Genomic DNA, 15,264 nt, shown 5'->3' on the forward strand with positions numbered 1-15,264 from the left:
TAGTTGGATTTTGTGGGTTTCATCTTTAGCCTATCCCTAACTTACTTGGGACAAAGGCTTTGTTGTTGTATAGGAACATTAAGCATAACGACTTTCCTGCCAGTGTCTTCTTTCCCTAAAAAGTCAACCTTAATTCGATCTATCATGTTGCGATGATATCAAATCTCTACCACCCATGCAGGGTGAAAATGTCTAGTTCTAGTTTCTGAAACATCATATTGTAGATTCACCTTCACCCAATGCAACTCGTATTCTTTGACTTCATTTTGATGAGTCATCAAACAGACAAATACTATCGTAGATTCACCAGCTGGTTGGCCTATTCTGTTGGAAAAAGGCTTCCCCTTCCACTTTCTTCTATGTCCATTACAGGTCTGCCTGATTTCAGAAACCATAAGTCTCCTAACTGTAAGCTAAACTTTATCACAATAGTAAAATACACAGAAACTTGTCAAAGGTATAAATGGCCATGGGACTTCTGTGTGGTCTCCCATCTGCATGAGAGAAATGGCAACAGAAGTCTTGATTCATTATATCGATATAGGATAACAGCGTTGTCATACATCTCACTACGCACATATATGTTTGTGTTTATGCTGCTCATTTTTAAACTGTATATAACAACATTGATGTGTTTCTGGTTTTCAGGGCCATTTTGAGATTCTGCAATTGATGGGCTCTTTTACAATGGCTGAGGAAGGTAGGAGGAGAACCGGTGGGCTCAGCGTCTCTCTTGTTGGTCCTGATGGCCGTGTAGTTGGTGGTGTAGTGGCTGGGATGCTGCGTGCTGCCAGTCCTATATAGGTAAAAACCTACTGGAAAATCTATACCAAATTACCAATGCTGTCACACTTAACTCATCAAAACACAAGCATTAATTTCTTGTTTGTTCATTTCAATGTGTAACTTGTTGCGTACTGATGACAAACTTTGTAGGAACTATCTTTTGTTTATTCTCTAACATAAACCTTTCGGATTGCAGGTGATTGTGGGGAGCTTCCTGCCAAACAGTCTGAAGCAGCATCAGAGGAGGATGAGCTTGCAGCAACAACCATCTGAGCCCGCACCAATGGCTCCCCCTCCGGTGCTCACAGCGACAATGCCCATTTCTCAGGCAGCTCCTGGCAATGGCTGCCATGCACTGCCAGTGTCCGCCACTCCTCAACAGGCCCATGCTAGTGTGGAGCAGCACAGTGCAACCAGCAGCATGAACCTGAACACCACCACAGGCTCCACGATGGTTGGCTGGCCTGTAACCGGAAGCTCACAGTCCATGGCGCACTGGCCTTCACCTAACATCAACATCTGCTTGGCTCCTCAGAAGTAGAACTTGTTATGGTTGTCATTTTTTGTCACCTCATCATTGACACATTTACCTATAGGGCATGGCTCTTATTGTCCATGTGATGTTTAGCCGACCAGCCTCTTATTGTCCATGTATGATGTTTAGCCGACCAGCTAAGTGCAGTATTAATTGGGTGGAGAAACTAATCTAGAATGGTGGACGAAGGACAATTTATCCCAATTAACACTTAGCTAACTAGCTAAGTGCAATATTATTGTGTCAGTTAACTTAATTCTAGTTCCTTTTATCAGTCAGCTATGCATGTTTGGTTGTGCTCTGTAGCCTGTATTGTTACCAGTGAATCTGTTGATAAAGGAATCTGGAGTTTTTAGAAATGTTATTCTTGATTAATGTTGTACATTAGAGCATAGTAATTTGCACCTGCGAGCTGTTAATGGTGACTGTTGTGGCTGCCCTTCAGTGGATGGGTGCCACTGTGCTCGATTGCCCAATCACTATCACTAAAGAAATGAGTCTAGCTCAGTTATCGCTTAGGAAACAATGTAGCTTGGTTGGTTGAGAGTATGGATATACGTCTAGAATATCTAAGTTCGAGTTATCTTAGATAGATTATCCAAGTTCAAGCTTTCTTGGATACGAATTTGAGTGTCTACAATTGGGAGGTAAAGATCTGAAGGTTTTAAAAAAATAACTATGTGTATTATAGATATATTGTTGGTGTCTGAAGATTCATTATTTTCAGTCCAACAATGGCTGATCAATTCACTTAGCCTATTCCTAGTCCTGCACCTGCTTCTGTAAATTCTGCCGCACGGCTGCTAGCATCTAGGCATTTGGTTAGGAATCCTGTTGCTCTCAGTTTAGCTCATGTACTTGTATAAATATCTGTTAATAGAATGAATACAAGTGTGTGTTGAATCTCTACATGGTATCAATTACCTTCAATTCATCCTCTTTGCACCTTCCGATGCACACCCCATGGCATCCTCTCCTTCCTCATCTGCCTCCTCCGCTGCTCCTTCCAATCCCTTTCTTCCCCAGCCTGCTAACCCCAATGCCATCTCTTCCGCATCCCTCCAGATCATCAAGACTCAATGTCAAGTCACCCTTGACATGGCCGAATCCAACTTTTCTCAATGGAGCACCTTCTACTCCCTTGTCTTCCGCAAGTTTGGCATTCTTGACCATGTTGATGGCTCTGTCGATGCAAGTCTAAAATTCGACAATGCGGAATGGATTTAGATCCATTGCTGCATCGTTTCATGGCTATATTCTATGATATCTCCTGAGATCATGAATATGGTCCTCTGGCGAAACAATTGCGTGTTCAATGTGTGGACTGCGATCACTGGGCTCTTCCTCGACAACTGCATGCAACGTGTAGTTTATGCCCAGCAAAAGTTCCACACTCTGTATCAGGAGTCCATGTCGATCACTGAATACTATGGTCGCCTCAAGAAGCTTGCTGACACTCTTCAGGATGCCGAATCGCCGGTCACGGACCAGGCTCTTGTCATCAAAACTTTGCGCAGCCTCGACTCCAAGTTCGCCCATGCCATCTCTACAATCTTTGCTCAGGTCCCGCCAATGTCCATTCTGCATGCTCGTTCCTACCTTATGCAGGAAGAAACGCACATTGCCCACACGACCAAGATGGAGGCCTCGACAGCTCTTCTTGCAGCTACTTCTTCCTCCATGTCTCCCACTCCGTCCAACAATAGCACATGCCAAAAGAAGAAACGGAAGAACGATGGTTGCAGCCGCCCGTCCTCCAACTCCGGTGGTGCACCCTGTCCGCCGACCACACCAGCTCCGTCCTGGATTCCTGTCGTCAACCCGTGGATGGGTGTTGTGCAGGCTTGGCCACTCCTGCAGATGCGCCCTGTCGATGCTGGTCTGCATGGTCCCCATCCCGACGCTGCACCTATCCAAGCCATGGCAGCATCGTACCTTCCTCCCGGCTCCACCGACACCAGCGTCCGGCATGCCCCTATAAAGTTATGAGTTTTAGCATATTAGTTAATTATAAAATTTATTTCAACTTAAATTTTTTATAAGTAATTAAATTAAATAAATGTCAAGTAAAAATGTATATGAATATATATATATATTAGGTTGGTTAAGTAATCTGAAATGCACAACCTTAATTTCTAAATAAACACATATATTGAGTTTATTCATATGCATTTGATTTATTGTTGTTGTGGTTCTTGGTGTGAAGATTAGAATTTAAATGTCTCTCAAATTCGAATCTACTCTTAGTTTTCGTTCAGCTCAACTCCAATTTGATTTCAAATTGTTTTGATTCAAATCATCTTCCAAATCTCAGATCTTTACTCCCAAATCCAAATTCAAATCCCTCATTTCAATTTATCCTAAAAGTATTTTTCCTTTTCCTTTTCTCTATTTTACCTCGGATCTAATCTCTTTCTCTTCTGGGGCCACCTTCCCTTTTTTTCCTCTAGGTGCAGCCCATCCAGGCAGCCCAATTGGCCTGGTTCCCTACCCCCTTCCTTCTCCCGCACCAGGACGCAACTGCGCTACTGGCCCAGCTCCTGCACGCGTTGCTTGCTCGCCCGCGCGCACGCTTGAGCCTAGTCATCCACGTGTCACCCATCCACTCATCGCTCGCGTCGTCTCCCTCCTCCAGCGCATCACTGCGAGCGCTGTCCGCACACTGCCACCATGACTGCCGCTCCCCCCCCCCCCAATGAAATATCACGATCGGCGCATTGAATGCGCCACAACGCCCTCCGCTCTCTTGCTCTTTCTTCTCTCTCTTTGCCCTCACAACATGTTGCCCATGCGCCTGCAGCCGTGCGACTTTTGCGCATGCGCATGAACGACGCAGTGTGGCCATGCCACGGGGATTAAGGTGGGCACCCCACGCCAACTCATTGCCACGTTGCTCGCTGATGACCGCACGAGATCATGAGCCCAACACCACCTCAAGCCGAGCCGTAGGGCTATAAAAGGCGTAGCCTCGACCTCTCTTCTCCCCCTTTTCCCCCTTTCACCGCCGTTGTGTCATTGCTCTCCACCATAGCTGTTTCTCCCCCAGCGAGCTACCGAGAAGCCCCACAAGCTCACCGCCGTCCCTGTGCTACTCTCCATCGACCAGAGGCCCGATGGGAGCCCGCCCGAGCCGGGGATCGAGTAGCACCGCTGCTGCCGCTTCGACGCATCCTGGCCCGTCCTGCCCATCACTGTTCTTGTGCTCGGTGAGCATCCCCGTCCTCTTGCGCAACCTCCTAGCTTGCATGTCATTGTTCCCGTGCCTTACCATTGTTTGGCGCCATGCAGCCGTGAGCTTTTCCCCACCACCGTGGCCATTGCTCGTCACCGGTGACCCTTAGCCCTCTCCTGAGCTGGCCTTCATGCCATGCTAGCCGCGTAGACTTAGCCATAGACTTGCGGGTGGCCCGGGGCACACTAGAAGAGGGGAGGTGCCACCCAATTTCTGTGCCACCATTTAGATCTGCTCTAGCCGCCGTTTGGCGCTGATCCGGCCATGGCTTGTCGTCGATAAGCCCCCGGATGGGTTAGCCATTGCGTGTATAGGCCAGATGACCATTCACCTTCGAGGACCCTTGGCGGGAGCGTGATTCTGGTGAGCTTGCTAGCGTGGCTCCGCCACCATTTCTTGTTGCCGCCCGATCCCCTTCACCGCTCTGCTCGCTCGCATGAGCATGGACCGGCCACAGGCCATTGGCTCGGCCCACTCGCCGCTGGCCTGCCAGACCAGACCAGCCTCCACGAGCCTCGCCCCAGTAGGCTGACCACTATGCAGTTCAAGCTTGGCCTAGTCCAAGCCCATTTCGGCCCAACCCATGTTACTATGTAGTGGGTCCCACCTATTACCGTTCATATAGACCCGAGCTACTGTTCAATAGGCCCCACCTATGGGTCCCACCCATGGTTTGTAAACCTTTTTTTTACTCTGAAACCTTAGTACTTTATGTTCGAGGTTTGATTGTGGTACCACGATTGTTATACTATGTGTATTAGCTACTTGATCCATGGATTAATACAGGAGACATAGGAGATCCCGGGTTTTGGATCTTACACCCCCTAAGCTCTCTTCTGCGCTCTACGGTATTTCTGCACAAGACCCATATGCTGGTGGTGGCAATTGGTTCCTTGACACCGGCGCCACATCGCATATGGCCACTCATCCGGGTATCACTTCATCCTATACTCCGTCATATTCCCATTCTCAAATTATTGTCAGAAATGGTTCCCATTTACCTGTTTATTATACCGGCAATGCTTTTGTTCCTACTACTAGTTCATCTTTGCAATTCTGCAATATCTTAATCTCTCCTACTCTCATCAAGAATTTGATTTCGGTTCGTGCCATTACTAAAGAAAACAATGTTTCGATGGAGTTTGACCCTTTTGTTTTTTCCATAAAGGATCTTCACAGCCGGAGAACTCTGCTATGCAGTAACAACATTGGTGAGCTTTACCCCAGCGTGCCACTGTCTCCACTGCCTCCACTGCATCTACTCACAGTCTGCATGCTGACCACAACCTTGATCTCTGGCACACCCATCTTGGTCATCCTCGGTAGGTTGCCACTGCTTGGATTTTATCTACTTTCGATCTCAATTGTAAGCCATCAAATAATCATACTTGTCATGCATGTCGCATAGGGAAAAAATGTTAGGCTGCCATTTTTTGAATCCAATAATATTTCCTCTGCTCCTTTTCATCTTCTTCACTGTGATGTCTGGACGTCACCGATTCTTAATAACTCTGGCTTGCAATATTACTTGGTCATTCTTGATCATTATTCTCATTTTGACTGGTCGTTACCATTGCGCAATATGTCTGACATTCTACGCACCATCATCTTGTTTCATGCCTTTGTGTGAACACAATTTCAGTGCTCCATCCTTTGACTTCAAACAGATAATGGGAAGGAGTTTGATAACCACGCTATGCAGTCTTTCCTCGCATCTCGCGGTATCGTGTTGCGCTTGACGTGCCCATAAACTTTGTAGAAAAATGGACATGTTGAACGGATCCTCCAAACCATCAACGAGAGCATGCGTGCGCTGATGTTCCATGCTTCTGTTTTGCCTCAATTTTGGCCCGATGCACTCCCCACCTCTATGTATCTGCTCAATCTCTGCCCCAACGTATCTGCTACGTCGACTACTCTTCTCCAGCATATTGTGGCTGATTTGAATCTTGCTTTCGCCATGAAGGACCTAGGCCCTTTGCACTTCTTCCTTGGCATACACGTGTGTCGCTTGGCTTTAGGCTTCTTCCTGCCCCAACAACAATACAGTGAAGATGTCTTCCAACGTGTTGCCATGCCCAATTGCAAGCCATCACCAGCACTGGTCGACACTAGACCCAAATTATCTCTGGCTTCCAGCACACCATATCCTAATCCATCAGGCTACCAGAGTATCATGGGTGCGCTCTAATACCTGACACTAACTCGGCCTGACATATCATATGCTGTTCAACAAGCATGTTCGCATATGCATCAACCACGGGATGTGCATTGGGATATTGTCAAACGCATCCTTCGTTACCTTTGATCTTGTTGCATACACTAGTGCGGACTAGCTGGTTACCTAGACACAAGACATTCTACCTCCGGCTATTGTATATTCCTCGGTGATTCGCTTGTGTCATGATCATCCAAGCGCCAACCTACTGTGTCTAAGACAAGTGCTAAAGCTGAATATCATGTCGTCGCAAACATTACTGCAGAGTGCTGTTGGCTGCGCAATCTTCTTGGAGAACTGCATGTCGACCTTCGCAAAGCAACGATGGTGTAGCCTCCACGATCCTGATGCAGGAAATGCGGGTTGAAGATTCACTATTTTCAGTCCGACAACAGCTGGTCGATTCAGTTAGCTTAGTCCTAGTCTTACGCCTGCCTCTGTAAATTCTACCGCATGGCTGCTAGCATCTAGGCATTCGGTTAGGAATTTTGTTGCTCTCGGTTGAGCTCGCTCTTGTACTTGTATAAACACCGGTTAATGAATGAATACATTATACAAGTGTGTGTTGAATCTGTACAGTGTAGATACTGGAAATTGTACTTCCGTTATTAAAAAAAAAATCACTTGTCGTCACGTGAGCATATGCACGTCACGAGCAGGCCGGACTCTAGATGTCGCCTTCAGCTTCGGCCACCTTCGCTCACTTTCTAGACTGCTCTCCGTTCCTCCACCGCTCACCCAGCTCGCACCTTCTATAAATCTCTCTCGCCGACGTGATCAAGAGCAACAAGGAACAGCAAGCAGCCCAATCCACTCAGTCCTCAGCAAGCCAGAACGATGCACCTGCGCGTGACGCACCGCGACGAGGAGGGCAAGAAGGTGACGGAGAAGGTGCCCATCCCGGAGACCCGGCGCCCGGACACGGCCAAGCACTTCGAGCGCAAGCTCGAGGAGCAGGGCCTGCACCGCCTCGAGCGCCACCCGGCCAACGCACCCCGCGGCGTCGGCATCGGCGCGCCCCCGCCCAAGTCAGGGCGCGGCGGCAAGTACACCTGGGAGGGGCCCGGCGGCCTCGCCGGCAGCGAGCTCGACCCGGCCCCGCCTGCTATCGACCGCAACGACCCCAACTACGAGGAGGAGGGCGGACCCGCGGCTGAGGACGAGGTGGCCAAGGAGGTGGTCGTCGGGGAGGTGGAGGTCGCCAAGGTGGCCGAGGCCAGGGACGGGGTGGCCAGGGTCGATGTCGCGCCGCCACTGCTCCATGAGGAGTAGCTGCTTCTCGTTGCTAAAAACTGCTCAACATGCGTGAAACAGAACTGTATTTTGCTGTACTAATCAATAATCCTGTGTGAAACAAACTCCTGCTATTAATAAAATAAAACAAAAATAGAAACGTATCTCACGGGTTCTTACGAGAATCAGAAATCAAACTACCCGTTTGTGACGGATCTTGGGTTTTTTTTTTTACAAGAATCAGAAATCTCCGGTTTCTAGCAAGAATACGTTCATGTAATTTCCATCGTAATCCAGTGGGGAAGTTTAATCTTGGTCCCAATTTTGCTATCCGGTTTCCTGATCTCTGAACTCTTGTCTCTGATCAAACGGCGTCTGAGCTCTGAAGGGACGATCATATCCTGTGACCCTGCTCGGTGTGGGCTACGGACTTGAAAATCTCGGTGGATTTGGCGAAACAGATTGGGTCGTGGATATTTTCCACGATCCAAATTAGGACCGCATCACGGCCCATTCTTTTCTCCGGTCCGCACCTGGCCTTCTACTGCTTCAATATGAATAAAAAATTTATAATTGTTTTGATAATATTTTCAATTTTAAGAACAATAAAATCTCTTCGTTTACTAATTTTCTATCGTGGTCTGCCGTTTCGGTATTTCCCGCGTGGACCCCTGTCCCGCGCGCCCGCAGCATTAAAAAAAACTAATTTAATATATTTTATTTGTTAAACCTATCACTATTGGGAGGGCGACAAGTCATTGTCACTGCACGAGTTTAGATGTACGATTTTTTAAAATGGATATGTATTTTTACATTTTTACGGTTTAAAAAATATAAAATACTTGGCCACGAACTGAATGCAGCCCATGACATCTCTCTGGGCCTATTCAAACTCGCAAGGTCAATTAAGTCCACCGGCCCGGCCCGGCCCAGTAAGAGAGGCTTTTGCTAGGTTTTGTCCCAGCTGCGCAGCCGCGTGCTCCTGTCTCCCCTCCCGGCGGCTGCCGTTTCCGTTTGCCTCGCCGGAGCGGACCACCAACGAGCCGATGGGGAAGGGCGACGACGCGTTGGCGCGGAAGCGCAACAAGGTGCACCGGAAGCGCCTGCGCAGCAGCGACAACGCCGTCTCGGAGCGGGTCGCGGCAATCATCGCGTCCAAGCGCCGCCGCAAGTCGGGAAAGCGCCGCGCCTGCGAGGGCATGTGCTTCTCCCTCCCCACCCCCGACGATCCCTTCAACGATCGCCACTTGAAGAAGCGCAAGATCGATGAGCCGACCGAGGAAACCGCTAACGCCGCAGCCAAGGACGGCAACCCCAAGAAGAAGGACAGGAACACAAAGAAGCAGCAGCCGGCAAAGGCCGGGGCCAAGGCCAAATCCAAGGCTGTACCCCGTGAGCTGGAGATGGAGAGGGAAGACGGCCGCGTGGAGTGCGACCGGCCGTCCAAGTTCTTGGTGGTCTGCCTCAACGCCATCCGCGACGCGGTGGCGCCCGAGGACGGCGCCGGCAGAATCCACGGCGCCGGCGACTGGGGCGTTGAGCTCTGGAGGTGCTGCTCCGCCGCGGCGCCGTGCGACGTGCTCGACACCAGCGGCGCGTGCGCCACGCTGGAGCAGACAGCGTGGCTCGTCTCCACGGCCTGCGACATCGTCGCTAGGAAGGAGAGGCTTGGGATGTTCGTCTCTTGCCCCTTCCTGCTGTATCTTGTCCCGTCCCAGGAAAAAGCCGTACAAGTTAGTGCTGTCATTTTGCTCTCCCTATTACGTTGTTCGTTGTGTTAGTTAATGATCATAATGTGAATGGTATAGTGATTCAATTGGTGTTGTTTGGGGCTTTGGGCAGGTGCGTTCGATATGCAAACCCCTGAAGTCTCTTGGAATTCATTCGGTGAGCTTGCATCCAGGCACTTCCATTGAACACCAGATGTTAGGGTATGTTTTGTTCAATTATTAGTATCATCCTCTATTCAATTTGAATGCTTTATCTGTCAAGGCAGTCCTTGTTAATACCAAATTGCATTTGGTACATTTAGTGTTAATTCTAATCTATTTCTCTCGACTGCTCTATCAGACTAAAAAGTTGTGAGCCAGAGTTTCTTATATCTACCCCTGAGAGGCTTCTTGAACTAATTTCGCTAAAGGCGATTGACATATCAAATGTATCAATGCTGGTGAGTAAATGTAGTAATGAAAGTCATTTTGATGATAAACCATATCATTTCACATGTATTTATCATTTTGTTGCTCTATGTAATTGCACTTGTAAGGTATGAATTTTGTAATAGTTTGAGCGACAATATAATCTCCCTTACTGTCTCCATAAAAAAAATCGACTCCTGGCACACTTAGTTCTAAAATCGTTCCTCGTTATAGTTAGCTATCCCTATCCTACGATCAAGTTTTGTCTAAAGATGGCAACTTTGACAGGTTGTTGACGGACTGAAATCTTTCGTGGACTTTAATGTCAGTAACAAACTTTATTCTATTAGAGATGCCATATTAAGCAATCCTCAGATAACTATCTTCAGCGATCCATATGACAAAGATGTTGCTATGATAGCAAGGAATCTCTTCCAAGGAAGAATTGCAAGGCTCTCTATCAATGACTCCATTACCTCCCGAAGTGCATTCATAGCCCAGTATGTGCACTTCTGTCCATCGGAGGAGCAGAAAACATTAAAGGTATTCGCTTCTGTTATTTTTCAAGTGCCTCTCTTCCCTGCTTTACCTTTCATGTTTTGGTTGGCTTTTATCTGTTGTACTTATTTTTCAGGAGAGCATTAGTGTATATCTAGTGAGCTACTGTAATTTTCTTCAGAACCTCCAGTCTTCCTGGCTTTAATTGTAACACTTGTTGTGCTTCCTGCATACTGGAGATAGTGCTGTTTAGGATGTCAAACCTCAAACAATAGATGTAGTATGACATTTTTAACCTGAGCAGGCATTTGGGCCCTGCACTATGCTATTTAGCTGCTCACTCTTACATGCCTCTATCAATGTCATGGCTGATAGTTTTTTAAGCAGGAGATGTTCAAAATGCTTGGATGATTGTGGTGTGTTGCCACTTTGGTGTTCTGAATTCTGATGAACTCTTTCTATTTTCAGGTCAAGGAAATTCTTGAGCAGATTTTAAAAAGTCACGCTAAAAAGACATCAAAGGTTCTGCTAGTAGCTGCAACCGATAAAAAAGCGCAGCACCTATCATCATCACTTAAACTGGAAAATTGCACAGTGACTGATGACTCACACCGCATCTCTTTTACCATATGCAGCAGGTGCAGTGAATCAAACAACATTGTTGTTTTTTTTTCCAATTTCTAATCTCTGCATGCAAACTGAATCATGCAACATAGCTAATTGCCATTTTAACCAAATATTTCCAAGACTGGGTTTCAGTTCTACAGAAATTTTAATCACCGCATTATCATTTGATTGAGTGTACTTACTAACTGCTATTTGTGCAGTCTGGGGCTGATGGACGTCCTTGTGAAAGACCGGGAGAACATCGTGATGACAGATGTTGAGGAATTTGAGCTGTTGTTGGTCGTGGATTTGCCTCCCTCAGTCGATGAATATGTTGAGATCCTCACGGGGATAGCTCGGCACGCCGTTGCAGGGGAGGTGCATAGTATATTTTGTAACGCTGATGCCCCTATTGCGAAACCTTTGGCTGAGGTTCTTTCAAAGTGCTGCCAGGTGGTTCCCGAGTTCCTCAAAAATTTGGAGCCCTAGTAGCAGGATTGGTTTCCTATCAGAGCGAGTCAAATCATGGTTACTTGGATTAGTCACACGGCCATTCATGATCCATGCATGGCACTTGTTGTCCCCAAGCAATTTTGATGTTTTTGTGTTCCCTCTACATGTAATTCTCATTGGTCAGCAGAACTGTGATATTCGTGCTTCGGCCTTGATGTACTACTAGCTCTTATCGTGAAATGTTAATGCCTTGAAGCCCTTTTCATGGTAGAACTGGCTCAGTCATTATTGTTAGGGACCGCCCTTTTCCCCCTCTCTTTTCAAAGGGAAGCGGAAAAGAGGCATACACCGATAGATCTCTGGATCCTTAAAGTGCATCAAAATGTCAAGGACATATCAAGTTCCTTTTACATGTGCACAGTGCTCATCGTGCTCGCCTCTCCCTCTGCATTTCAGCTCAATAGATTCTTCCGCTGAATGCTGCTGGAGTTGGTGGCAACAACTGAAGGAGCTGTGCAGTGCACCGGCAGCCTTTGTCATGCCGGATTGGTCCCGACTCTCGCACCACGAAAACTTTTGTGCGTGAGAGTGCTAGATTGCTCGATGCTGATCGGTCATCGGTGGAGGATCTTGGTGACTCGATTGGGACCATATATATATGCAGCAAATGGCATGCCGGTACAGGAAGAAAACAAAGCTTCTTCGCGCGAGTTGGCGTGTATTTGTACGTGACTAAGACGATTACGATATCTGTTTCTCGATCTGCTTTCTTGATTCCTCTGAAATCATACACTGACCTTTCCTTTTGCAGATCACAGGCATCTCGCGCTGTGCACGCAGATCTTCGCCGCCGATGAAACTCTTGTGGTTTCCAAAGAAGAAGAAGAAGAATACGAGCACACCCTTTGGTATTAAAACAACAGAGAGTCAAGCACACCTTTTAGAAGCATGCGTGCTTGATCGAGCTTATCTTTCTCTGAAGGCAGTTCAAGCTCGTCAGATGTATAGGAGGCTCCATTGAGAATCTACCCCAGTAATCATGCACGCTCGATTTCTTTTTGCTGTATATGCACCAGTGTCTTAGTTTTTTATGTGAAAATATGTGTCCACTCCTTTCCTACAATTTGAAGCCCTAGACAATGTTTCACAGCAAGGACAAACAGCATATGTTTCTCGACCTCAGATGACATGTACTATACTACTGTTATATGCTTTTCCTTTACATGCTTTGTTAAACATTCTAGCCAGTGTCCTATGGCATCAACACGTACCCCGAAGATTCGGAGAGAGAGAGAGAGAGAGAGAGAGAGAGAGAGAGAGAGAGGGATGAGCTTCTCATCACGCCAATCGCATTACGATCACGAGGATAAACGTTTACGTAAGTCTCTCAGCATGCTAAATTAAGTAAGCATTTTGCCCACCATTGGTGATCATGGAGCTCCACTGTCATCAACTCGATCGCCGTTGTAGTGACTCTCTAGAAAAGGCGAAGGGCCCCCTGCTGCATGCATGCATGCGTTCTTCTTTACACATCACGCGCCGCGATTGCCGCCTGCGATAAGCTATGATTGTCCTTTGAAAAAGGATAGGCAACTGCATGCTTGTCTCCACAACACGAAGGAAGATGGTGATTGCACAATGGTACTCTCGTACATACATATCATTTTAAATAAGACATCGTTTCCAATATATAGGTTTAATTACTATTTTTTATTAAATCAAATCTACACATATGATTTTAAAGTTTCTAAACTAAATATTTTAAAAGATATTGCTAGTCAAAGTTTTAAAAGTTTGATCAAATATTTTTCAAATTGATATGTATTTATTACCGGAGGGAGTAGTATTTAATCTACCTAGCTAGCTTCACCATTTACTAATATCATCCACGTGGACCTAATGCATGAGGAGATGGATTAGCATTTAAATTTTGTACGTGCTTGAGCAGATCAATCCAAATCAAATATGCATACGATATGTTTATATGCTTGGCTACTAACCTAGGGGCCTTCTAATTAAAGCAAGAATCTAAGGTAGTGTTTGTTTAGACGATAAGGTCGTATGGGATGATCTTATCTATATATTAAGGATGAGATGATTCAAAATACTTATTTGGTGAAAGAGATCGAACAAGCTCATTTTAAATCTCGGGCGCACCGTAATCCTCACGTCACGAGTAGGACGACTGCGTCCGAAATTTTTTCTTAGATTCACTCATCCAGTATCTAAAGGAATTCTCCTATAAGAGACATCCTATCCTATCATCTTCCAATCAAACGTTTAAAAAAATAGGATGAGATTATCCCATCCAGAGACATACACTACCTAAGAGACTCTGCAACTTGACGGAAGTATCAGCTGTCATCAGCTAAAGCATTTGAATTATCTATATGTGTTGGCATGCATGAATGTGTCATGTAGAGTGGAGTGTGTCAAGTATCATGCGTCAACCGTATGCGTGCAAAATATAGGATGTTTTTTTTTTTTTTTTGCGAAGAAGATATAGGATTTGGTTTGATTTGCTTGAATTTAGTAGCAAGATGGGTGGACTAAGAGAGGCATGTACCACTAATTAGATTGTGCGCAATGATCTTCACAACATCTCTTTGGAAACATATGATAAAATTAGAATGCAACAGATTGGAATTAGTCTGGCGAGTGGTCAAAATAGTCTTAACTATAAATACACAAATAAACATTATGCATATAAGGGGTAATTGACTTAAGGGTGTTGGACAAAAACAAAAGAATCAAATCAGTTGGTGTACTAATTTTATATTGGGTTGTATGGTTATATTGTAATGATATTACTTTTAACAACAAAACAAGTACTTTTTCACATCACTCTTCAGATGGATATATTAGCTTAGATATTGGAGTTTATTGCAGAAAGAGGAAGAGAGAGAGGGTTATTGCATAGGACGTGCCAACAATTGGAAACCATTATAATGTAAATCTTCGTTAAAAATGGATGGTAAACTAATAATAGATTTTGTGGTGCATGATGACATAATATTTATATAACTTTTTTTTATCGTAGGCCTTTTCAATTCCTATGATGTTGGCTGGTCGCAACATATTGTAATACTGAACAAACTCTGTGTGCACCGCAGGTGCCGAGCTCTGAAATAATGTTTCCATTATAAAAAAAAGCAAGACCCTGTGGAAGAATGACACTCACAAATCGAAAGCGGTCCAAATTTTTTCTCGTGGGCATGAAAATGATCATCACAACGGCCTATGCAATGGTGGATGATATATAGTGGGGAATTGCTAATTTTTAATCGAGTGAAAATAAGAGTATGTTTTACTTGACAATAGCAACCGTTGGATGGAGATCTAATGGATGAAAAAAAAAATCACAAGTGAATAATATTTTTCTATAGTAAAGATATATACAATTTTATGGTATATACTAAACAAAAATCTCTGACTGAGTATAGGTAAAAAAATAGACGCACGATTGAACTATCAGATAGACAACGCGTGTGATACGAATGAAATTTCGTGATAACCAAAAGGACGACCTTGTTAGTTAGGTCAAATAAATATCCTAACGCCTTTT

The 15,264-nt window shown here is 45.6% G+C and overlaps 2 protein-coding genes across 2 annotated transcripts; both read left to right on the top strand.

Moving 5' to 3' along the window:
- The first annotated feature begins 7,510 nt into the window (after positions 1-7,510).
- Positions 7,511-8,280, top strand: LOC133905137 (uncharacterized). Its single transcript, XM_062346846.1, has one exon. It carries the CDS (start codon positions 7,609-7,611, stop codon positions 8,041-8,043), a length of 435 nt encoding a protein of 144 aa, XP_062202830.1. The 5' UTR covers positions 7,511-7,608; the 3' UTR covers positions 8,044-8,280.
- Positions 8,281-8,965: 685 nt separating this feature from the next.
- LOC133904801 (DEAD-box ATP-dependent RNA helicase 52B-like) lies at positions 8,966-11,954 on the top strand. The gene is made up of 6 exons (XM_062346355.1): positions 8,966-9,737; positions 9,847-9,935; positions 10,075-10,174; positions 10,431-10,685; positions 11,109-11,278; positions 11,468-11,954. The coding sequence occupies exons 1-6, from the start codon at positions 9,051-9,053 to the stop codon at positions 11,733-11,735; spliced, it is 1,569 nt and encodes a 522-aa protein (XP_062202339.1). The 5' UTR covers positions 8,966-9,050; the 3' UTR covers positions 11,736-11,954.
- Positions 11,955-15,264: the final 3,310 nt, after the last annotated feature.

This window comes from Phragmites australis, chromosome 22 (genome assembly GCF_958298935.1).
Source record: "Phragmites australis chromosome 22, lpPhrAust1.1, whole genome shotgun sequence".
In the NCBI taxonomy this organism is placed as follows: Eukaryota; Viridiplantae; Streptophyta; class Magnoliopsida; order Poales; family Poaceae; genus Phragmites; species Phragmites australis.

What these genes read in the sequence shown, in the direction of transcription:
- LOC133905137 (XM_062346846.1), top strand. Translation starts at nt 7,609, where the DNA reads ATGCACCTGCGCGTGACGCACCGCGACGAGGAGGGCAAGAAGGTGACG.
- LOC133904801 (XM_062346355.1), top strand. Translation starts at nt 9,051, where the DNA reads ATGGGGAAGGGCGACGACGCGTTGGCGCGGAAGCGCAACAAGGTGCAC. An exon ending in CCCAGGAAAAAGCCGTACAA is followed by an intron (nt 9,738 to 9,846) that starts GTTAGTGCTGTC and finishes GGCTTTGGGCAG; the next exon opens with GTGCGTTCGATATGCAAACC. An exon ending in ATTGAACACCAGATGTTAGG is followed by an intron (nt 9,936 to 10,074) that starts GTATGTTTTGTT and finishes CTGCTCTATCAG; the next exon opens with ACTAAAAAGTTGTGAGCCAG.